Source organism: Schistocerca cancellata, chromosome 9 (assembly GCF_023864275.1).
Source record: "Schistocerca cancellata isolate TAMUIC-IGC-003103 chromosome 9, iqSchCanc2.1, whole genome shotgun sequence".
In the NCBI taxonomy this organism is placed as follows: domain Eukaryota; kingdom Metazoa; phylum Arthropoda; class Insecta; order Orthoptera; family Acrididae; genus Schistocerca; species Schistocerca cancellata.
Window position 1 is genome coordinate 42,693,071 of NC_064634.1, and position 25,390 is coordinate 42,718,460.

General features: G+C 40.6%; 1 protein-coding gene across 2 annotated transcripts in view; it reads left to right on the forward strand.

The window, feature by feature from the left end:
- The first annotated feature begins 10,978 nt into the window (after positions 1–10,978).
- The window catches only part of LOC126100851 (integrator complex subunit 2), an 82,019-nt gene continuing 67,607 nt past the window's right edge, over positions 10,979–25,390 (forward strand). Inside the window, exons 1-4 of one of the 2 annotated variants that reach the window (XM_049911519.1) lie at positions 10,979–11,402; positions 11,475–11,613; positions 11,780–12,002; positions 23,535–23,665. In XM_049911519.1, coding sequence (XP_049767476.1) covers positions 11,119–11,402; positions 11,475–11,613; positions 11,780–12,002; positions 23,535–23,665 — 777 coding nt within the window. In that variant the 5' untranslated portion in view covers positions 10,979–11,118. The remainder of the gene's footprint in view (positions 11,403–11,474; positions 11,614–11,779; positions 12,003–23,534; positions 23,666–25,390) is intronic. The other variant, XM_049911520.1, reaches the window with a different exon arrangement.

Consider the following 25,390-nt stretch of genomic DNA (forward strand, 5'->3'; position numbering starts at 1 on the left):
CGCTCTCACGGTTACCAAATAACCCTGTGACGTAATGCGCCGCTCTTCTTTGGATCTTCTCTATCTCCTCCGTCAACCCGATCTGGTACGGATCCCACACTGATGAGCAATACTCAGGTATAGGTCGAACAAGTGTTTTGTAAGCCACCTCCTTTGTTGATGGACTACATTTTCTAAGGACTCTCCCAATGAATCTCAACCTGGTACCCGCCTTACCAACAATTAATTTTATATGATCATTCCACTTCAAATCGTTCCACACGCATACTCCCAGATATTTTACAGAAGTAACTGCTACCAGTGTTTGTTCCACTATCATATAATCATACAATAAAAGATCCTTCTTTCTATGTATTCGCAATACATTACATTTGTCTACGTTAAGAGTCAGTTGCCACTCCCTGCACCAAGTGCCTATCCGCTGCAGATCTTCCTGCATTTCGCTACAATTTTCTAATGCTGCAACTTCTCTGTATACTACAGCATCATCCGCGAAAAGCCGCATGGAACTTCCGACACTATCTACTAGGTCATTTATATATATTGTGAAAAGCAATGGTCCCATAACACTCCCCTGTGGCATGCCAGAGGTTACTTTAACGTCTGTAGACGTCTCTCCTCTCTGTTGATAACAACATGCTGTGTTCTGTTTGCTAAAAACTCTTCAATCCAGCCACACAGCTGGTCTGATATTCCGTAGGCTCTTACTTTGTTTATCAGGCGACAGTGCGGAACTGTATCGAACGCCTTCCAGAAGTCAAGAAAAATAGCATCTACCTGGGTGCCTGTATCTAATATTTTCTGGGTCTCATGAACAAATAAAGCGAGTTGGGTCTCACACGATCGCTGTTTCCGGAATCCATGTTGATTCCTACATAGTAGATTCTGAGTTTCCAAAAACGACATGATACTCGAGCAAAAAACATGTTCTAAAATTCTACAACAGATCGACGTCAGAGATATAGGTCTATAGTTTTGCGCATCTGCTCGACGACCCTTCTTGAAGACTGGGACTACCTGTGCTCTTTTCCAATCATTTGGAACCTTCCGTTCCTCTAGAGACTTGTGGTACACGGCTGTTAGAAGGGGGGCAAGTTCTTTTGCGTACTCTGTGTAGAATCGAATTGGTATCCTGTCTGGTCCAGTGGACTTTCCTCTGTTGAGTTCTTGTTTAATGCTTTTCTTTAAACAAAGCATTTATGTAACTTGATGCAGACCACTGTCAGCTGTCCATATGCTGACAATGTCAGGCTCTTCCTAAAAGAAAAATATTAGTTACACAGAATTTGCGTTCCAGAGTCCCAGTATTCCGATAAATTGTAGGAGTGGCAGCTGTGGAGACCCAGGAAACCGATCTCTACAGGTGCAGGATGCTGAGCTCAGAGTGTGGGACTGTGGTTCAGTGACACACCCAAGGGCATGAGTGATACTGAGTGATACAAGTGATACAGTGTTAGCTGTAAATACATTTATTTTCAGGCTTTATACCATGCAAATAGCTTCTCTGTGGCACTGACTGAAGGGGGCAGAGTGGCTCATGCGGACACAAGTTGCTTCCAGTTCAGCAGCACAGCAGCACCTGTGTTGTACATTGGAGGTCAGAAACAGCCCCCTCAGAAGGGTCAGTGTCATGCAGGATGCAGATCTGGAGGTCTGCAGTGCTGCCAACCCAGCCAGGATGCCAGCGGCATGGTGCACTGCTTTGCCAACATGCTCTCATAGAGATCAGAGTTCGTGCCCAGTTCAGCAGCCAACCGTTTTGCTCAGGATGGCAATAGCCATGCAGAATTATGCCCTGGCCTCCCAACAAAAGACAGCCAAGAGTCCAGTAGCTGCTCACATGTACAGTCAGGGGAGCAGCAAGAATATGCCTCTCCCAGAGTGTGTGGCCGACAGTTAGCAGGTCACCCTCGATTGACCCCCAGTGGATGCTGGTCGAACACACATCTTCAAATCAGTGGCAGTCACAGCATTCCACAACTGTGGAGTGCATCAGGCTGGCTGGTGTCTTGTAGTTGAAGTCATTAGACAAATATTAGGCAGCACATCATGGAACTTACAAGACTTTCATTTCACACTCCTTACGGCTGATTGCTGGCAACTGGATGGAATAGAATGTGTGCTTCAGAAGTCCCAGTATTTAAACTGGATGGCTTTGTTATCTAGCTGTAGCAATGAGCAAATTTGGCCCCATTTGCTAAGTTTGTCAGCACTTTACACCATACTGTGGTGTCCCAGCTGTGACATTCAGCTCTCCAGCATGGCACTTTCTGCCATGCCAGCGGGGTGGAAGCCATTCTTGCATATGACTGACATAGTACAGTACTTTGTAGTACCGCCAGAATAACATTTTAATGCTACGATTCTGCTGCAGTCACATTCTGTACTCTCTGCCCAAGTGTGGTGTTGAAATGCCCCCGTAGTGTGCCCCACTATTTGCTACATTGGCTTTCCTTCCTGGTTGCACTCAATCCTGTCTTGGCTCAGCTCTGCACTTGCCAGGGAAAAAAAACTTTAAAAATTTTGTGTTCATCCATAATTCCTTTCTGCATTGCATTGAATCTAATAAGGTATTCTTTTACTTTTTCTTTAAATATTTGGGGATTTTAAGTTTCCTGCCACATGCCCAAAGGCAACCTGTTATGTTATAGACTTTTGCACCAGAATATAAAACACCATTCTGAAACAATGAGATGGATGTATAGTCCATATGGAAATTATTTCTACTTCTAATATAGAGGTTGTGAATTGTCAGATCAATCTTCAGTTCACTCTTGTTGTTAACTAAAAATACCATTAAGAAGTATGTGGATTGGCATGTAAATGTAGGACTCCCTAGATCCCTGAAGAGGTTTCTGCAAGATGTTTGGTTATCAACCTTACAGTGTTCTAGCTGCATGCTACTGTAGAATAAATACCCATTTCACCTTCACTGCAATCCACCAGAATATCAAGCCGTATAAGAGAACTGAGTGAAAGTAAGCAAACCATGCTAGCAATCTTTTCTGCTAATCAACACACTGAGAGAGATTTCTCAGTGTAAAGCAGTGAGAATTTAGCTTTTTGGTTAACTAGTGTCACTTCAATTTATTATACATCTGGATGCCCAGAAACATCACCTATGTAGTTTGATCTTGTGTAAAGGTCGTTTTTATTTGTGTGCAACTGTATAATATGAGTTTTTTGAAATAAAAGGTTAAATTGTTGGCTGTTGACCAGTTATAAGCCAGTTCCATTATTCTCCAGGTTGTTTCTGGTGGAGATATGTTTGGACCCTTTATCAATATACTTGATTCAACAAGAACTGAACCTTGTGCCACACCATATTTAATGCTTCCCATTCTGAATTTAATCTTATTCCCAATGTATCATTTGCTAATGTGATACTGTATTTCCTATTGTTCAAACAGACCCTATCCAAGCAGGGGAAGACCTTTATTGCTACACAGTTTTAGTTTCCCTACACAATCAACAACTTGGCAAGATCACAGACAATGCTAACAGGTTAAATTTTTATTGTTTCATTATACTAGAATGGAGTTTGTGAAATCATATATTGTCTTCTTGGTGGAAAAATTATTATGGAAGCTGAACTGAGCTGTTGTTAAACTATTTTCTCAGAAATATGGTTCAGTATTCTGTTGTAAGCTACCATGTCAATTTTGAGAACACAGGGCAGAGGGAATATGGTCTGTAATTAGAGGTCAGTTGCTTATTTCCAATTTTGCAGATTGGTTCAAATGGATCTGAGCACTATGGGACTTAACTTCTGAAGTCATTAGTCCCCTAGAACTTAGAACTACTTAAACCTAACTAACCTAAGGACATGACACACATCCATGCCCAAGGCAGGATTCGAACCCGCGACCGTAGCGGTCGTGCGGTTCCAGATTGCAGCACCCAGAACTGCTTGGCCACTCCGCCCGGCTGCATATTGGTGTTACTACAGCATATGTGAGTGTTTCAGGCAACATGTCATGTCTCATTCATTGGTTACAGAGGTTACACAAGGGGAGGGGGGGCACAAAGGCAGGACAAGATATAATTACTTTGGCTGGGATACCAGTATAGCCAGAAGCATTACTATTTTTGGTGACTTTATGATTTTTGTGATCTTACTAATAGATGAGATGGCAAAACTGATGTCTAGTGGTGGAGTATGCAAATGCCTGTCTAAGTAAGTTTATTGGATTGGCTGTAAATAGACCATATTTTGTTCCCATGTTTACAGCCACTGTTAGCAACAAATCATTTGAGTTTCATATAATCTATCTTGCTGTTATGCTCATCTGGAAGATGAATATCATTTGCCTTGACTTTTTTTGTTTCATGTTTAATAATATCCAAAATAGTCATGACTTGTTCTTGGAATTTTGAATTTTTGTCCGTAGTACCTATATGATTTTTACTTTTTTTGATAACACATTGAAAAATTTTCCAATATTGTGCATTGTTCCTTTTTAAGTCTTGGTTAGGACTAGTCCTTTGCATTATACAAACCACTCTCTCTTCCTCGTACAAGATATTTTGATCCCAGATGTTAGCCGACCTTTTTTTCTGTTTCCATAGTAAATGCCCCTGACCTTTGTAAAGCAAAGCTGGCTTCATAATGCTGTAAGAATATTTTTAGGAAATAATTAAGTTTCCCATTTTCTGTAAACGTAGGCTACCACTGCCATTGTCACAGTCAGTAAAATTCTGGGTTTGAGACCAAATTGTCAACTATAAAATTCTGACTTTTCGGCGACTGTTGCAAGGCACCTTCCTACATCTACATCTACATCTACATCCATACTCTGCAAGCCACCTGACAGTGTGTAGCAGAGGTTACTCTGAGTAGTTCTATCGGTTTTCCCTTCTATTCCAGTCTCGTATTGTTCGTGGAAAGAAGGATTGTCGTATACTTCTGTGTGGGCTCTTATCTCTCTGATTTTATCCTCATGGTCTCTTTGCGAGATATATGTAGGAGGGAGCAATATACTGCTTGACTCTTCGGTGAAGATATGTTCTTGAAACTTTAACAAAAGCCCATACTGAGCTACTGAGCGTCTCTCCTGCAGAGTATTCCATTGGAGTTTACCTATCAACTCCGTAACACTTTCACAATTATTAAATGATCCTGTAACGAAGTGCACTGCTCTCCATTGGATCTTCTCTATCTCTTCTATCAACCCTATCTGGTACGGATCCCACACTGCTGAGCAGTATTCAAGCAGTGGGCGAACAAGTGTACTGTAACCTACTTCCTTTGTTTTCGGTTTGCATTTCCTTAGGATTCTTCCAATGAATCTCAGTCCGGCATCTGCTTTACCGACAATCAACTTTATATGATCATTCCATTTTAAATCACTCCTAATGCGTACTCCCAGATAATTTATGGAATTAACTGCTTCCAGATGCTGCCCTGCTATTTTGTAGCTAAATTATAAGGGATCTATCTTTCTATGTATTTGCAGCACTTTACACTTGTCTACACTGAGATTCAATTGCCATTCCCTGCACCAGTCCATATGCCCTTACTTTGTTCATTAAATGACTATGGGGAACTGTATCGAACACCTTGCGGAAGTCAAGAAACACGGCTTCTACCTGTGAACCCTTGTTTATGGCCCTCTGAGTCTTATGGACGAATAGCGCGAGCTGGGCTTCACACGACCGTCTTTTTCTAAACCCATGCTGATTCCTACAGAGTAGATTTCTAGTCTCCAGAAAAGTCATTATACTCGAACATAATATGTGTTCCAAAATTCTACAACTGCTCGACGTTAGAAATATAGGTCTATAGTTCTGCACATCTGTTCGACGTCCCTTCTTGAAAACAGGGATGACTGTGCCCTTTTCCAATCCTTTGGAACGCTATGCTCTTCTAGAGACCTACACCTCAGGGTGTATTGCTAACTGCTGAATGAGCACTAGTTTGGTTACTTATATACTATGGAGGAGTGCTGTCATTGGATGTGAAGGTGAGGAGGAAGGATATTAGGAGTTCAATTTATTGGTCTTTGCATTGTGTGTTGTCATTGGTGGAAACCAGCATTTTCCATTGGAGTTTCCTTTATTGCTTGCCATTGGTGGAAATTGGTGAATAGGAAACGGAGCAGCAACTGCAGCATAGCATTGTTTACTAACTGCCTAGTATCGACCAGGGCGCATCAGCACTCTGTGTACCACCCGCCGCTGTGGCCTACCGCGTGCCTTGTGCTTAATGGATGCCCAGTCTCACTTACATACACCAGTCCACATTCAGACTCAATTTCATTAACTCCGGCGGCATGCTAAACAAAATCGGCTTGATACCTGCCCGATGGAGAATTTTGCACAGACATTCAGTAACATCTTGTACATATGGTAGCAAGACGGTGTTCTGAGCTTCGTTCTGGATTTCCCTGTTGCCCTCCTCCTTCGGCTACATAGTTTTGCGTATCATCCTCATGTCGTAGCCATTAGCTTCCAAAGCAGACAGACGGTATAGCTATGAGTTCCCCTCTTTCACCTGCCACAGCAGACATTTTTATGCAAGTGTTCAAAGAAACAGCACAGGATGGGAGCACCCATGTTCCTTTCAGAATCTACGCACACCTATTCCCATCTGGACCTATCCTTCTGCACAGCCCAGTTTGCCCATCGTCTTGAGTGATCCATTCTCTCTGACACATACTCGAGTGACCATTTCCCTGTTGCTATCCATTTGCTGATTCCTACCCCACGTACGTGCTCACCCAAACGGCAGCTTACTAAGGCTGACTGGAGGCTTTACTTCTCCCTGATAACCTTCGACAAACATTTCCCCATTTGTGATGACCAGGTAGAATATCTTGCAAATGTTATCCTTATTGCTGCAGAAAGTTCCATCCCTTGCACTTCCTCTATACCACCCCATGTCCCAGTCACTTTGTAGACTGAGTCATGCTGTGTTGTAATTCACATGTGAAGACATCCTCTCCACATTTTTAACCATCATTCTACAATGAAAAACTGCATTCATTATAAACAGTTGTGTGCACAGTGTCATCGCGTTCTTTGGGACAGCAAAAAAGCTAGCTGGATTTCCTTCACTAGTTCTTTTAACATTTCCACTCCCACTCCAGTCATGTGGGGCAACCTCCAATGGCTCTTTGGGACCAAGATCCATTCCCCAATTTCTGGCCTGACAGTAGCAGACAATGTCATAGTGGACCCTATTGCTTCAACACCTTGGTCACCCATTTTGCAGAGATTTCGAGCTCCTCCCGTTATCACACTGCCTTCCTCCATCAGAAATGAGCGGAGGAGGCTCAGGTGATACCCTTCTCTTCTCAGAATTGTGAGTGCCACAATGCCGCCTTTACTATGAGGGAGCTAGATCATGCTCTCACTTAATCCCAATCCTCCACTCCAGGGCCAGACGATGTTCATATTTAGATGTTGCACCACCTTACTCTTGCGGATAAGCACTATCTGCTTCATACATACAACCGCATCTGGGCGGATGGTACAATTACCAGACACTGATATGAAGCCACTGTCATCCCCATACCAAAGCCTGGTAATCACAAACATCTTCCTTCTAGCTGCCACTCCATTTCTCTCATCAGCTGTGTTTACAAGTTGACAGAATGCATGATTCATGTCCAGCTGGTATGGTGGATCGAGTCTCGCAGTTTACTAACCGCTGCACAATGTGGATTTCGAGCACAGTGTTCTGCAGTTGACCATCACGTCACTTTGTCCACCCATGTCTTGAATGGTTTTCTGCAGAAATCCCAGACTGTGGCGGTGTTTTTCGATTTAGAGATAGCCTATGACACCTGCTAGAGGAATGGAATCCTCCATGCTCTGTACCCATGGGGCTTCCATGGCCGCATGTCCCATTTCCTTCAGGACTTTTTAAAAGACCGAGTTTCCAAGGTAAGTGTGGGTTCTGCCTTGCCAGACACCTTTATCCAGGAAAACAGTGTGCCTCAGTGTTCCGTCCTGAGAGTCGTCCTTTTTGCTATCGCCATTAACCTTGTCTCCCATGAGGCATCTCCAACTCCCTTTTCGTTGATGATTTTGCCATCTATTACGGTTCTCCATGCACTTGTCTCCTTCCATCTTCTGTGATGTCTCCATTGTCATCACTCATGGAGCATCAACAATGACTTTCATTTTTCCACTGACAAAACCGTTTGTATGAATTTCTGGCAGCGCAGCTGGTTTCTTCCACCATCTTCACATCTTGGGCCTGATGCTCTTCCATTCATTGAAACTACAAAATTCCTGGGGCTCATCTCGATGGGAAACTTTCTTGATCCTCCCACATGTCTTACCAGGCAGCCTGCTGTAAGTGGTCCATCAATGTCCTATGTGTCCTCAGTGGTATTTCCTGGGCAGCAGCTCAAACTACACTGCTCCGTTTGCACTGGTCCGTTCGAAATTAGACTATGGGTGTTTTATTTATGCATCTGACCATCTGTCCCTCTTATGCCGTCTCAATACTATCCACCACTGTGGCATCCATTTGGCCACTGGCGCCTTTTACACTAGCCCACTTGCAAGTCTATATGCAGAAGCTGCCAAACTACCACTGTCCTGCCACCATGACTTTCTCCTCAGCAGATATGCATGCTGTTTGTCTACCATGTGTGGCCTTCCATCATATGGCTCCTTCTTCAATGACTCCTTTGAACACCACTATGGGGCACGTCCCTCTTCTCTGTTATCTCCTGGAGTTCGCTTTCGGCTCTTGCTCCAGCAAGTTAACTTCACGCTACCTGCAACTTTTCCAGTGGGTGTGAACCACTTTGGCTTCATGTGGTGGCTCTTGTTCACTTTGGCCTCATTCACTTCCCGAGGACACTACTCCAGCCTAGTTCCAACACCTTCAGGTTCATGATCTTTGCATGGAACTTCGCGATAATACCTTGATACTGATGGCGCTCAGATTGACTGTGATGTTGGGTTGTGCCTTTGTCATTGGCACCGATGTTTTTCGGTACCAGCTTCTGGAATACTGCTCAGTATTTACAGCAGAGCTCTTCGCTCTATATCAGGTCACGCAGTACATCTGGTAACACAGGCTTTTCAATTTTGTCATCTGCTCCAGCTCTCTCAGTGTCCCTGAAAGCTCCTGTGTGCTGTGCACTGTCCATCCCTTAGTGCAATGGGTCCAAGAAAACTGTCACTTGCGCACTCTTAAAGGAGCCACTGTGATATTTATGTGGATTCTTGTTCACATCAGTCTGACAGGAATCGAGGCAGCTGATGGTGCTGTGAAGGCTGCAGTCCTCACACTTCAGCCCACTAGTTCTTACATTCCCTCCAATGATATTTGTATTGCGTCTGTCAGCAGTTGGTGTTACTTTGGCATCGCCACTGATGCTCCCTTCAAGGGGACAAGCTCCACGTTATTAAGCCTCTCCCAGCGGCTTGGACAACCTCCTCTCAGCCATCTCGCCGTGAGATCATTTTAGCTAGGTTGCATATCGGGTACTGTCTTTCTAGCTATCGCCATTTGTTAAGTGGTGCTCCCCTACCACTTTGTGCTCATTGCGCTCAACTTTTGACGCTCCGACATTTCCTGACGGAATGCCCTTTTTTTTTAGCGACTTCAGTTCTCGTTTATGTTTGCCGTGTGAGTTATCAGCCATTATAGCAAACGACGTGCAAGCTGTCGATCGCATTTTACTTTTTATCCGACGTAGCGATATGGCGAAGGTCATTTAATTTTTAGTTCAGGACCTCCGGTTCTCTATGGCGTATTTTATAGACTTTTCTCCACATCACTTCTTTTAGCAGCCATCTCTTCCGTCGATTGGGACTGACTCCTCGCTTTGTATTTGTGTTCTAAGTTTGACATGGATGCGTATGACTATAGTTGTTTTTGCGCTCTAAAACAAAACAAACAAACCAATCTTGTAGTTCCTGTAGAAGAGACAGTGCCCGCGGGTGAGAATAGTACTTGAGGTAACTTGCATGTTTCATTGATACCGTAGAAATTAAAGCAGTATGCAGTATGATTGAAATACTTCGGTACTGCCAAAAAGTTTTCATTGCGGTGTATTCAATAACCTAAACCCTTGTTGGTCTCTGAGCCTTGAATACTGACAATTGGAAAACAAAAAATCTAGCAATACTAGATCATATTACTTTTTATTTATTTGCAAATATTAGTATACTGGAGCTATAAAATCATAGTGTTTGTTGACACAGTTGTAAATGTCCACGCTCCTCAATTACATCCTGAAAAAAAGGCGTTAAAATGTGCAAGACATGGTAAACATCGCATCAGTAAAGTGATACTAACCCCATGTACAGTGACTCCATAGATTATAGTCGGAATGCCCAGCCGCCCGCGGTGGCCGAGCGGTTCTAGGCGCTTCAGTCCGGGACCACGCGGCTGCTACGATCGCAGGGTCGAATCCTACCTCGGGCATGGATGTGTGTGATGTCCTTAGGTTAGTTAGGTTTAAGTAGTTCTACGTCTAGTGGACTGATGACCTCAGATGTTAAGTCCCATAGTGCTTGGAGCCATTTTTCGGAAGTCCCATAAAATGATCCGCGGAAATTTCAAATGCATTTCATTCTTTCTCGTGCAAATTAATAAGTGTCAAAATCTTTTACGAGCTGTCAGCCCTTTTACAGCCTTTAACTATTTTGAAACAATCAAGAGAGAGGTGTGAAGTTTTAACTATCTATAACCCTATTTCTCTGTAAACACTGAAAAATACATTATTTTCTAGTTAGGATTAGAATTGAATTCACAAATCGTCTGTAACTCATTCTGCAATGATTTCGAAACTTTTGGAGCTGCATTTTTCATATTTTTAATTGGCACTTCCTTCTTAGGCCCACATTTCAGCAATTCTATATGATGTATGAAGCTGTCTGACGTTTCATAGTGGGGTTTTAAGCAGCGATTATTTTCATTGTCACTGCGCATTCCGGCAAAACTACAGACTGTGGGGCGGGCAAAACCTTCAGTAATGTCTACAATGAAAATCTTTGGTCGCGATACAAGTGTCCAGAGATGCTAAGGCGTGTAGCAAATCACTACTGTAATTCGTGTATGTAAACAAACAGGGAAGGAAGTGTGTTGTGTTGGTGGTTGTGTGTTTGTGTATGAGAAGTTATCGTAATTGATGATCAGGTTTTTGAAAAATGAATTACACCTCTGTAGTGTCTCCACGCGTATTTAAAGCTATTCAGAACGTTGATGTAGCTGAACTTTCAAAATGTACCTCGAAAGAAATCCGACCTATTCTGCCATGCCTGGTACGAATGAGCTTAATCTCCCCCCATGACATCACGAGAGACTGCGCTGAAGGCAGAAAGGAAATTTTGACGCTTCTATCGGGGATTGAACATGTCAACTCCATCGTTGCACTCTTATCCATTGATTTTCATGCATTGGAGAGTGACGTAAAAAAAGAGCAACAATTGAGGTAAGTAGTTGATAACATGCTTGCATTAATGTTCGTTGATGAGACATAACTGACATGAAATAATATCCTCAGGCAGAAGTTGGGAAGTTCTCAATCGGATAGCATACTTATTCAGTCACTACAAAATGGGCTGGCACTGGAATTCGAGCGCAGCGACTCAACTCGAAGACTCCGGCTTGTACTGAGTGAATTGTTGTTCATATCGTCACAGGTAGTTTCCTCCTCCACTATTACCACATTAAAATAACATTTCCATTCACTGATAGGGTTAAAAATGTTTTAACGCTTGTTTTTGAATCAGTGCAAAAATTTTCTTTTGACTGTTATTACTTGACTCCAAGAATGATTTGTACAGCTTATTCTCATATTCTTGACAGATTCATGAGCAACAACGGGGACCAGACTTTTATGTAAAACATTCTGATTTATTTGACAATGCTGTATACATTGAGGAAGTCTGTGATGTAATTTGCATTGCACTTGCAGAACTTCCAGCAGTCTTAAATACTTTGGATATTGTGGAAACACTTTTACATATTAAGAATGGCCCAGAAATCATTTGTTGGATAGTTGCAAATTCACCAGACTGCTTCAGAGAAGGTGTGTATTAGAGTTACTCGTAATCTTTTAATCCTGCACAGTGTACCGCAAGCTTTTTGGTAGTGGAGCTTTTTACTACATTTAAAGTATGGTAGCAGTATATGCTGTTGGCGTGGCAGTGGTCTGAAGTGCATGCAATGGGCCAAGAAAAACATTTGATATGAGTTGTTGGCTTTGACCAGCAAAGTAATATTAATGGCTGCTGTCATCTCACCTTTTGATACATTTAATTGCAGTTTTGTTGTTACTTGGTGATGCCAATGAATGTGAAAGCAAAAAAATAGTGGTTGTTGGGTCAGACTAATCTGCAGCTTAGCCCATTTGAAAAATCACTACTAATATCATGTTAGTCATTATATTATTTGTCACATGTTTCCTGTGTCACTAATCAAAGCCGATGACTTGCATAGAATATTCCTCTTTATTCCATGCAGTTGCTAATGTGAAAACAAGTTACAGTAAGTTATTTTCATGTTACTCTTACATTTTTCATATATCCTTCAGTGATGTAGAATGTGGTAAACAGTTTACTAAACTCGTACATTTTCTTGATGGAAATATAGCTAACATGGTGACACTTTGTGATCTTTTTCACCTGCCTAACATGTTTATGCTAAATCATTGACGAAGGAACATCCTCCTTTTTCTTTTTACACACACACACACACACATATATTATTATTATTATAACGATTGTTCCCCTTTGGGAGAGCGATTGAACTTGAATTCATAATTTCATCTTCGGATGTTTTTCTTCTTTGCTTCCCAAAACCTCCTCATCCTCTCAGAATGCTCCTTCCGTTCCTCTGTCCATTTTTTACCAGGCTGATGCGATGTTCTTTCCCCAAACTTCACACTTGTGATTTTATGCCGGCACTCGGTGCGATCTTCGAGATTTTTTATGTTGATCTGCTGTAGATCCCTCTGGACTTCTTTCAGCCATTCTGTGCCACATTTACTCCTTGTTATAATACTGAATAATTTCTTTGCTGTTCTGGAGTCTTCCATCCTGTAGATGTGTGTATAAAATTTGGCTCGGCGCTTTCTGATTTCATCTGTTACTATGTTGATCTTTCTATAGAGTTCGTTTTGTGGTCTCTTCATCCAAATGCCATTTTTGTTGATTGGACCGTTAATCTTCCTGAGAATTTTTCTTTCCTGCTTTTCTATTTCCTTAATTTTTGAATGACCATCAATCACCATTGTTTCAGCTGCATAGATTGCTTCTGGAAGAATCACTGTTGTATAGTGCCTTAATTTTGCGTCTGTCGAAATGCACTTCTTGTTGTAATGCATCCATGTTAGCTTGTAGGCCTTCTGGAGCTTGGTGATTCTTTGTTCATTGGCAATTCGGTTTAATCCTGAGGACTGTATAGTTTCATCGAGGTATTTAAAATGGCAGACTTGTGCAATTTTACCATATTTTGTTATTAAAGGGGATTTATTTCTCGGCTGCCTTTCCGTATATTGGGTTTTTTCATAGGATATCTGTAGTCCGGTTTTTTGTGAAATTTCATGTAGTTTTTCCACTGCGTGAATCGCTTCTGTTCTGTTATTGGTGATAATTGCAGTATCGTCAGCGAAAGCAAGGCACTTGACTTTAATTCGGTTCTCTTTCTTGATACCAATTTGGATACCCTTTACGTGAGGTTCCCATTCCCTGATTATCTTTTCTAGAACAATATTGAAAAGGATTGGGGATAGTCCGTCCCCCTGTCGGACTCCAGATTTGATTTCGAAGGGTTCTGATACTTCGCCCATGAATTTCACTTTGGCCGTTGTTCCTGTAAGTGTCTGTTCTGTGATTTCTCGTGTCTTTTGGTCGATCCCAAATTCATATATGCTCTCCCATCCTCCGTCTCTCCCCCTCATCATGCCTCCTTCTGCCCTAATTCTTCTTCTTGTGTCTCATTCAATAACTCTTGTGAAAAAAAAAAAAATGCACATGAACGCTTCGTTTATAATTGTTGTTGTGCCCCAAAATATTATGTATGGTATTGATGAATGAAACTACAGTATATAAAGTAAAATTTATTTTGATCAGTATCAGCATTTTTCACAAAGCAGAAGTTATATGTGGTAGACAGTCCATAGTGTTTGATTTTCAGTTTATGTTTTTGTCAACTTCTTTTGATACACATCCAACAGATTAGCGTCATAAGCAGAGACATTCATTTCCACTATATCTATGTAAAATGGGACATCATTTTCAGGATTATAAAAGAAACTGTCCCATTTTCTTATAGCAGATAATGGAAATGAAGTCCCATGCTTCGTGACAGAGCATAGGGGAACGATGCGGGAGACCCACACTGCCATACTAGGCAAGGTCCTAGTGGAGGTGATTTGCTGTTGCCTTCCTCAGATCATAATGGGGGTGAATGATGATGATGATGAAGACAACACAACAACACCCAGTCATCTCAGGGCAGGTGAAAATCCCTGACCCCTCTGGGTATCAAACCAGGACCCCATGCTCGGGAAGCGAGAATGCTACCGCAAGACCACGAGCAATGGACACAGGAGATAATATTTGTCAAAAACCTGTAACATTGATTGGAGGAAAGCACAGATCATACATGTCTACAAGGATGGTAGGACTTGTGATCTCATTTATGTAGATTAAACATAATGTGGTATCTTGAACAAAATGACCTACTGCATTTCAATCATCATGGATTCTGAAAACATTGGTTATGCAGTTTCCAATTCTTGCTCTTCTCATGCTACATACTGAAAACCATGGTTTGAGATGAGCTTCCAAAAAGCATTTGACCTAATACTAAACCAGTGTTTGTTAATTAAAAGGATAGATTATTGCTCACCATTTACAGAAGACTCGGAGATGCGTACTGGCATAATGAAAAGACTGCTATACGTTTCCACTTTCGGCCAGAAGGTTTCCTTCTGAAGTAGAAAACACATAAACATTTGCAGAAGCACAACTCACATGCACATGGCCACTGTCTCTGGCAGCTGTGCCCAGACATAAATAATTTTTTTTTTTTTTTAATGCAGAAGATAAAACACAGGAAAGAAGAGAGCTGCAGCGGCCAGAGACGGGTCATGTGTGTGAGTTGTGCATGTGCCAAAACCGTGGCTGCCAACTGTTTCATCACTACTTACAAAGCTTTAAGAACAAAATTAAGTGAGGAATCTAGAAGTGTACTTTGGCCTCCTACATATAATTCCTGTAGGGAACACAAGGACAATATTCAACTAATTCCAGTGCGTACAGAGGCATTTAAGCAGTTATTCTTCTAGCACTTCTTATGCAAGTGGTATGGGTAGAAACCTCAATACATGGTACAGTGGGAAATATGCTCTGCCATGCACTTCACAGTGGTTTGCGCAATATGAATAGAGATATAGACGTAGACACAAATTAGAGCAGCTGACATTGACACTTACGAGTACTTTAACTTTTGTTGTCAGTTGCAACACGTGACTAGTGAAGATAGTCCTGAGTTTAAAAACTTTTTCGGTGAGATGATATTTCAAACCTGTAGGATTATTAATAGTTGTAAATCTCAGACTCTGGGAACAGTAGCACAGTTTTCCAAAAACGTTAAGATCAGGCTTTTTCCAGGTGATGCAGTTATCTGTAATGAAGTGCTATCTGAAAGAAGCTGCATAAATATTCATTCAGATCTTGATAAGATTTCAATGTGTCAACTTGCTCTAAATGTTCAGAAATGTAAAATTTTGCACTTCACAGAACGAAAATATGTAGTATCTATGACTGTAATGTCATTGAGTTACTGTTGGAATTGGCCAACTCATAGAAATACCTGTGTGTAACACTTTCTAGGGATATGAAATGAAATGATCACATAGGTTCAGTCATGGGTAAATCAGGTGGTAGACTTCAGTTTGTTGGTAGAATATTGGGGATGTGCAATCAGTCTGCAAAGGAGACTGATTACAAATCACTCATGTGACCCATCCTAGAATATTGTTAAATTGTATGGGACCCACACCAAGCAGGACTAACAGGGGATATTGCATGTATACATAGAAGGGTGGCACAATTGGTCACAGGTTTGTTTAATCCATGGGAGAGTGTCACAGAGATACTGAAGGAACTGGACTGGAAAACTCTTGAAGATAGACATAAACTATCCCAGGAAAGTCTGTTAATAAAGTTTCAAGAACTGGCTCTAAATGGTGATTCTAGGAATGTACTACAATCGCCTAGGTATTGCTCACATAGGGATTGTGAGGATGAGATTAGAATAGTTATTGCATGCACTGAGGCATTCAAACATTCCCGTGCTTCTTATGTGAATGGACAGGAAGAAACCCTAATAACTGGTACAATGAGACATACCCTCTGCCATGCACCTCACGGTGGTTTGCAGATTATAGATATAGATGTAAAATCATACTTCTTTTTAAAGTGACACCTGTTTGTTGTGTTGCCTGTTTTGTAAATGCAGAGACTTGCGAAATGTGATTGGTTACACGTGGCAACACTGCCTCCTGCCCCTGCAATCTGCCAGACAGAGAGTTATTTTATTCGAGTCAGTGTATCTATTGTCTTTTTCAACTAGTGCTGTTGAGAGGGCTGTGTTCAGAAAGCTGTGGTAACAGTTTGATTCCCATGTATATACCTGCTGAGAAATTACTATTAATATTGGATTTTTATATAATGAAAACATTCAGTGTTTCTTTACATAAAATGCTCACGAAGTCTTTATGTTTATGTTTACAGTTCTTATGTATAGCCTATATGTACGAGGCAACTATTTGATCAAACACAAAGTCTTACTTAAAAGTAAGTAGTGATTTATTTATCACTTACTGTGACATGCAAATGTTTGCATGTTGTTTGCTTTAGTCTGGGTAACAACAGTTTTAATTATAAGTGATTGCTAGTAAATCCATTTGTGGTAGAACAGGTATTTGGCACCAATATTTGACTGGCGAGGAGAGGGGAGAAGGTGGTGCAAAGTTTCTGGATGCTAAACTCTTTGCTATTGTCCGGAGTTATATGAGGGCGAGCTGAAAAGTAATGCCAATGAATTTTTTAATCTGTTCTCAATATTGGTGGAGGTATTACATGTCATGCATATCCATGCTTTCCTGCCTCGATGATGCAAGTTACAACCCTCTGTTACAAGGGGGCTCTGAATTGTAGCCCATAACTATCTCAGTGCTTGAGAAACAGATGACTGTAATTGAGTTTCACAAATTTAAAGAGTTTGTCCACACATGGCACACCCTGTCCTTCAGCATGACAATACCAGATCGCACACTAAAGTGCGCGTCATTTATGACGGCGGCCGAGTTTAGGTTCGTTCTGCGCATCTGACGTCACAAAGCACAGTCAGCCAATGAACAGAGAATGATGTTGCCAAAGCTCAACTGCAGTGCAGAGCACGGACGAGTGTCTTCAGTTTTGAAAACGTTCAGTCATAAATAAAGTAATTGAACAAAAGCAATGTCTTAATAGCAGACTTCCTTTTATAGAAAGTTTGGAAAAAGCATTCTTTATACCAACTGCTTCATATTCTCTTAATTAATTAAACCAAACAAGCAATAAGCCTCCTAATTCAGGCAATAGCAAGGAAAGGTGTTTGTATCATTCTCACTAACCGCTTTTTCGCAATAAAGAACAGCAGTAATTGTTATTTCCTATTGTACTTCAACAAAACGTGTTTGTTGGTATTTTGCGTGATATTTTAGAGTCCTCTGGGAGATGCATTGAGTGACGAGCTGCGTTAGCTTAATGGTTAAAGTGTATGGCTGCTAAGTCACAGGTTCTGAGTTCAAACCTTGTTCGGTGCTTAATATTTTCTTTTTTTAAAAACAATATCGAAGTGTCTTACTTCATGAATTTTATTCGTTTGAATGTAATTTTTTGAAATTTCTAGTGGCAACTAAAATCGACCATACGGAAAGTATACGCTATGGACTTTTACCTCTGCAAACTCTTCAAAATTTTGTGCAATGGTTTACTACATCTAATGCTGCACAATAACTGCATTGAACATCGAAACAAAATTAAGTCATTTATGGGGGGAAGGTATCAGTCAAGAAGATGTGTAAAAATAAAATTTTTGGGCCAAATAGTTTTTATGAAATCGAATGATAAAGTCTGTCAAAGAAGTCGAAACACCATGTGTCTGCACAGGCGAGCAATGCAATGATGAGAAAATCGCGCACATTGCGGAATGCGGGGAGCATGTCTCTGTAGCAGCGAAAGGGTTAATGCGGCCGTGGTGGCTTTACTTCATAAACTACGTGCTCCCCCCTAAACGTAAGTTTGCGAACTATACTATGGCACTGCTTCTCTTGGCGCGTACAACTGGCAACGCAGCCATCTCCTGTGTCTGGGCAGGCATGCACGATCCGCCAAGATAAAAGAATTGAACTATAGTGCAGCGACATCTGCAACAATCCAATGCCTTTTGTTCACAGTTAAACTGTCATCGATCAGCCTCCATACTGTCCCGACTCGGCCTCATCCTGTTTTCATCTGTTTCCAAAACTGTTTCCAGAACACCTTCGAGAACTTAACTTTGATAGTGATGAATCATTGCAAGCAGAGGTGAAATTGTTGCTCCATCAACAAACTCAAACATTCTACGGTGCCTGTATCAACAAACTAGTCTCTTTTTGGGAGAAATGTGTTCATCACCAGGATGACAATATTCATAATTAAATATGTGGATATGGAGAATAAAGATGTGGAATGTTAATGAAGTTTCTTTTATTTAAAAAGCGTTAATAGTTTTTGCAGAAAAAATTCAGAGGCATTACTTTTCAGCATACCCTATTATTTATGTGAACCAAATTAAATGTTGTGAAAGGAATTGAATGAATTGATAGAGATTAGGTCTCTCGAAGATGCACTGGCTTGGATTGATACCATCGCAGACTGCTGAGATATGCAGAGTCTACACTGTTGTGATTGTTAGCAAAAATCAAAAATTACTGCTAGATTGGAATTCGAACCCAGATTTTCTGCTAATTGCAGGCAGTTGCCTTATCCATTTCACTGATTTTTTCACTTATGGTTAGTGAACAGTACAAGGTATGTGAATACAGAAATACTGGGAAGTGGAGCCAGTGGCAGACTGTTACTTCCCTGCTGGAAGGGATAAATATTAAGTGAATTAAATGCAATGAAATGAAAAGAATGTATCATAGGGGATGCCATCATTGAAGCTGCAATGGCATAAAATAATATCAGTACAAACTTTTTAGATGTGCTGAACGTGTAGTATAATGAATATGTAATGTCAGTTGAAAATTTGTTGCTGATTTGGGCTAGAACTCCAAATTTTGGCTTATCACAGGGAGTTTCCTGTATGTGCAAAGAACGTACCTCAGATTACCATTGTCCTCCACTGTCTCTGTTCTCACCAGTTGTGGTATTCCCACATACCATGTGGGAGGATCTCTATTAGCAGTGTTTCGAAATTGTTAGTGAAAACATCAGTGACAATCATGGTTTGACACCAGCCTGGAGACATGCTCATTTAACCCAGAGGTTGTGGCAACTGCTCAGAAAAAGTAGGAAATCCAGATTTTAGTCCTGGTCTGGCACAAATTTTCAGTTGCCAGTACATATACATCTAACTTATTTAGTTTACCCAATCTATGTATGTGGTAGGAAATCATACATCATCTAACTTGTCTTTGAATGTACTCTCTTGGAATTTTAACACTAAACCTCTCCAAGATGTGCAGTGCCCATCTTGTGACATTGGCCACTGGAAAATGATGAGCATCCTGCAATGCTCTAATGCTTGCGAAATGAATTCATGATCACACATCCCATTCTTCTTAGGATCAACTGTTATCACCTCTGTTATTCCTGCCTCATAAGGAATTAAGATTGAGTGGCTATACTTAAACCATTTCCAGAATGAATTTTTACTCTGCAGTGGAGTGTGCGTCGATTTGAAACTTGCTTGCAGCTTAAAACTGTGTGCTGGACTGGGGCTCTTATTAATCTGGGATCTTCGCCTTTTATGGGCGAGTGTTGTATCGACTTGAGCTATCCGAGACTCATGACCTTCCCTCATAGGTTTACTTCTGCCAGTACCTCATCTCCTACCTTGCAAACTTCACACAAGATTTCTTGCATACTTTGAGGGATTGTCACTCCTGGAAGGAAGGGTATTGTAGACATGGCGTAGCCACAGCCTAGCAAAGGTACCAGCTTCGAGTCCCGGTCAGGCATGCAGTTTTAATCTGCGAGGAAGCTTCACTTGAACCATTGTTTTGTAAGCCACTTCATTCTTGGATATATTGCATTTCCTTAGGATTCGTCCAGTGAACCTCAGCTTGGCACCTGCTTTTCTTGTAACAAGTTTAATGTGATCTTTAATATCACATATTTTACCATTGGTTCAAGATATCAGTACCAGTTTTGACTTACTAGCAAGTCACCAGCTAATGATTTGAATATGTTATGTAATAACTTGTCAACAGTTCAAATCATGTGATGATGAAATTGTGAGTGCTCCTCCGGACCTGGTCAGCTGACGAGTCACTATGTAACCTACAAATCATCTAAGAACTTAAAACAGGTAATAATATCATGATCTAAGGCAGAAGTATATAATTGAAAATAACTTATCAGGCAGTCACTATGTTTTTCTAAGACAGTATGTCTGTTCTGTGTTGTTTTATACAGTTGTTCCCTTTAGATTGTTCTGGATGGGTATGTAAAGGGTTTTTTGGGTGCTGCTGTTCCCAGTGATTTGTCATCAATATCGTAAACAAAAATGCGTTTTTCCATCAACTTATGTGCAATATATTGCACTTATAAATGAAGTGTGTTTTTTAAGTATGAACTGTTTTGAAATAAAAATAAAATATGTAGACTTTTCTTAGCAGTTTTATTTTTACATGAAAACCTGTATTTTAATCTACTTTTCTATGAAATTCCCACCATATTAAGGCACTTATCATATCATACAATCAGTTTTTTAATATCATCCGTACAGAAAGCTGCTGCCTGATTATGCAACAGTTGTATGAAGCACACACTTGTTGCTACTTGAAAAAAACTCGTTACATAATATCGAAATCATAAAATGTCTGTTCTCTCTCAGGTTTTCGTCAGCTTCTGCTACAAATCATCAGTAATGACTGAAGGCCGCTCACTTCATTCTCCAACTTGCAAGTTTGTATGACCATTTTTAAAATTTCTAACCCATTTCCCTAACATCCAATCACTCATAATGTTTCTGCGATACACTTTGCTGACCTGATGATGAATTTCAGCAACCTTCATGCCTTTAGCACGAAGAAGACGAATCACAGCATGTTTCACAGTTGTCGGGATTCTGAATCGGAGAAGGAATTTCAAATATTCACAAACAAATGTAAACAGCTGAATATTGTTGAGAATGATGTAGTTAAGTATTACAGTACAGGCACGTAGAAATAAAATTACTAAGAAAATTCTACTTGTTTTATTTTTGTTTCAACATGGTGTTTTTTTTTTTTTTTTATTTCATCAGTCTACTGACTGGTTTGATGCGGCCCGCCACGAATTCCTTTCCTGTGCTAACCTCTTCATCTCAGAGTAGCACTTGCAACCTACGTCCTCAATTATTTGCTTGACGTATTCCAATCTCTGTCTTCCTCTACAGTTTTTGCCCTCTACAGCTCCCTCTAGTACCATGGAAGTCATTCCCTCATGTCTTAGCAGATGTCCTATCATCCTGTCCCTTCTCCTTATCAGTGTTTTCCACATATTCCTTTCCTCTCCGATTCTGTGTAGAACCTCCTCATTCCTTACCTTATCAGTCCACCTAATTTTCAACATTCGTCTATAGCACCACATCTCAAATGCTTCGATTCTCTTCTGTTCCGGTTTTACCACAGTCCATGTTTCACTACCATACAATGCTGTACTCCAGACATACATCCTCAGAAATTTCTTCCTCAAATTAAGGCCGGTATTTGATATTAGTAGACTTCTCTTGGCCAGAAATGCCTTTTTTGCCATAGCGAGTCTGCTTTTGATGTCCTTCTTGCTCCGTCCGTCATTGGTTATTTTACTGCCTAGGTAGCAGAATTCTATAACTTCATTGACTTCGTGACCATCAATCCTGATGTTAAGTTTCTCGCTGTTCTCATTTCTACTACTTCTCATTACCTTCGTCTTTCTCCGATTTACTCTCAAACCATACTGTGTACTCATTAGACTGTTCATTCCATTCAGCAGATCATTTAATTCTTCTTCACTTTCACTCAGGATAGCAATGTCATCAGCGAATCGTATCATTGATATCCTTTCACCTTGTATTTTAATTCCACTCCTGAACCTTTCTTTTATTTCCATCATTGCTTCCTCGATGTACAGATTGAAGAGTAGGGGCGAAAGGCTACAGCCTTGTCTTACACCCTTCTTAATACGAGCACTTCGTTCTTGATCATCCACTCTTATTATTTCCTCTTGGTTGTTGTACATATTGTATATGACCCGTCTCTCTCTATAGCTTACCCCTACTTTTTTCAGAATCTCGAGCAGCTTGAACCATTTTATATTGTTGAACGCTTTTTCCAGGTCGACAAATCCTATGAAAGTGTCTTGATTTTTCTTTAGCCTTGCTCCATTATTAGCCGTAACGTCAGAATTGCCTCTCTCGTCCCTTTACTTTTCCTAAAGCCAAACTGATCGTCACCTAGTGCATTCTCAATTTTCTTTTCCATTCTTCTGTATATTATTCTTGTAAGCAGCTTCGATGCATGAGATGTTAAGCTGATTGTGCTGATGGTACTTACTTAAAAACATACCTCGTACATCAAGACTCAACTGCCAGCCCCTGTACCAAATGTTTATATTCTGCAGGCCTTGCGACATTTTGCTACAGTTTTAATTGCACTGTGACTTTCCTCTAATAACAGTACTATTCTGAGTAGCCTAGCAAAGCAGTAAGAACTGTCCTTTCCTTTGGGTACTCCAAAAGTCCGACGATTTCACCCTTTTAATGACAGTGTGTTTAATTTATCCACCTGGAAGCACAGACTCTAGGCACTATTATGGTCTGATATTCTGTAATTTCATTGTTAATTGATGAAGCAACATGCAGAATGTGATTGAGTACCTTCTGGGAGTCATGAAATGCAACCATTATCTGCAGTCTATATTTCGGCCCTTTCTAAGAGGGATAAGCTCTTTGTTGGCACCAGATTTTACCTTTTTCCTTCCCATCCCTTCCCTTCCTTTCATTCTTTACTCATCCATAAGACCACAGTTACAGCACTATTTGTGTAAGCACTCATCACAGTTATCCACACAAAACAGATATGCACTTGGCTCTTCATAACAGGTCAGAGGAAGCTCCTACACATACGGTAGGAGAGTGTTAAGGGCAGCTGTGAGGGATTTCCATGATGTTCCCTGCAGTGAAGATGGTTTTAATTTTTGATGAATGTATATAGAGGATTTGATGGCAGTTATGTGATTTTTCAACAGTCTTTTTTTTTTTTAGTTGTAAGAATGCAAATAATTATTTTTCTGTTGCTGTTTGGCAACTCTGAAATTTATCACTCTGTTTTCAGTTTGCACAAGTCTCATAGCAAATGGTGAACGTCAAGAAGAAGACAATGTTGGGAGCAGAACAAGAATACAAGCACTTAGCATGCTTTGTCAGATGAATCCCTCCCAAGCCCTTGCCATCAGAGCTAAATGTGTAAGCTTTAAGTAAATTAAGTGCTTTAATATGGTAAAATTCTTGTATTATTGCTTATAGTAGAACTTAAATACTAATTCCGGAATGTAGTCTGTAAAGTATGTTGACAATTTAAAGTGTTGACTCAATACTATCAAAAACTAATGAAGCTGACAGAATCGTGCAAATGTTAACAGTGCTGATTCTCAAGTTTGCATATTTGCTAACTGTTTGAGGACCAAGATTTTTGGTCAGCTTCCCTTTTTCCAGTTATCCACTTTTAATTTCAAAAATTAAAAAAAAAGAAAAAGAAAAAGGCATCTAAATAGAAGTACAGTAGAGCATCGATTATCCGAAGTAATTGGGGGACATGGGTGTTCGGAAAACTGGTTTGTTCGGATAATCGAACTGTACATGTTTATTTGCCAAAAAAAGTACTGTACAGTAAATTTATTCATAAAAACAGGCATCTCTTTTAGTATTACAAAGTAACATACAAAGGCAACTTCAATAGGAATATATAGTAATAATCTCGTACTTGTCCCTTATAGAAAGGACAACACGTTTACGTTTAAGCATTTTGTATTGTCAAGTTCACTTCTTCACGCAGCAGCATACAAGTGGTCATAACAGATAACAGAAGGTGACTGTTTGCACTGTGAGAAGCTCTTCTTGGGGGCGTGCAATCCTTCAAACTATGCGGAGCGGCAAGCCTCAACTCTAAGCTGGCGCAGCTGTTGCTGTGACCAGCTTTGATACTGCCGCTACTTCTACTGCCAGTGCCAAGCTGACAGAAATGTGCTGATTGTTGAAACGCAGCGACTGGCGGCTTGGCCGGTCAGCAGCGCCTTGTGAAGGCCCTATTAGAAGCAATGTTCCGCCAGCGGTGGCCCAGTGCGGCGACTACTGTGGGAAACTTGGTTTGGGAGTGAGGGGGATGATGGACAGTAGGGTGGGAGAGTAACAGGTGCAAGCGAGTACACAGTTCGGTTAAGCGGTCGTTCGGTTGACCGATGTTCAGATAATCGACACTCTACTGTACTAAACAATGGAAAATTTGTTGATATTCAAAGCTGTTTACTAACATTAGACAGAGTAAAGGTAAGCAATTACTGTATAACTGAGTTGTTGAGCGGTCAACAGGCACATAAACAAGATGGAAAATGCATTTACACCAAATAAATTTGCTTTCACTGGATGAGACTGTGATGTCGAAGATAAAAATATTCAACTATCAACTCCATGCTACTTGTGCATTAGGATACAAAAATATTTTCGATGAGGAACAAAATTAGTGTGTTTCCAAGCCAGTGCAAATGTTTGTTTCCCATAAAAGGCACTTTACAGCATCTGTTCACAGGTTTATCTAGTGGATGCAAAAGTTCAGTACTGAAACAGAGAATTGTTAAGGCAATGGTACTGGTCACAGTTACAGATAACTGCAAATACTGGTTGTTAGGCAGTTAAATGTTGTAACTGAAAACAAAAAGCCATTTATAATCACTAGAAACATTCCAGTGTGTCAGATGGCTTTCTGAAACTTGTAACAGTCCATGTACACAATCTTCCCTGATATAATACAAAACTTTTCATCGCTCACATATATGCAGTAATACGCAGTAATACGATTAAACAGTTTAGATGACAGGCATCCAATCCTTTTTTTCTCACTGTTGATGTTCTGTTGTATCCTGTATTTTGTTGACTTTGTAGTCAGGAGTGTGCAAAAGGCTGTTGCATTATGCT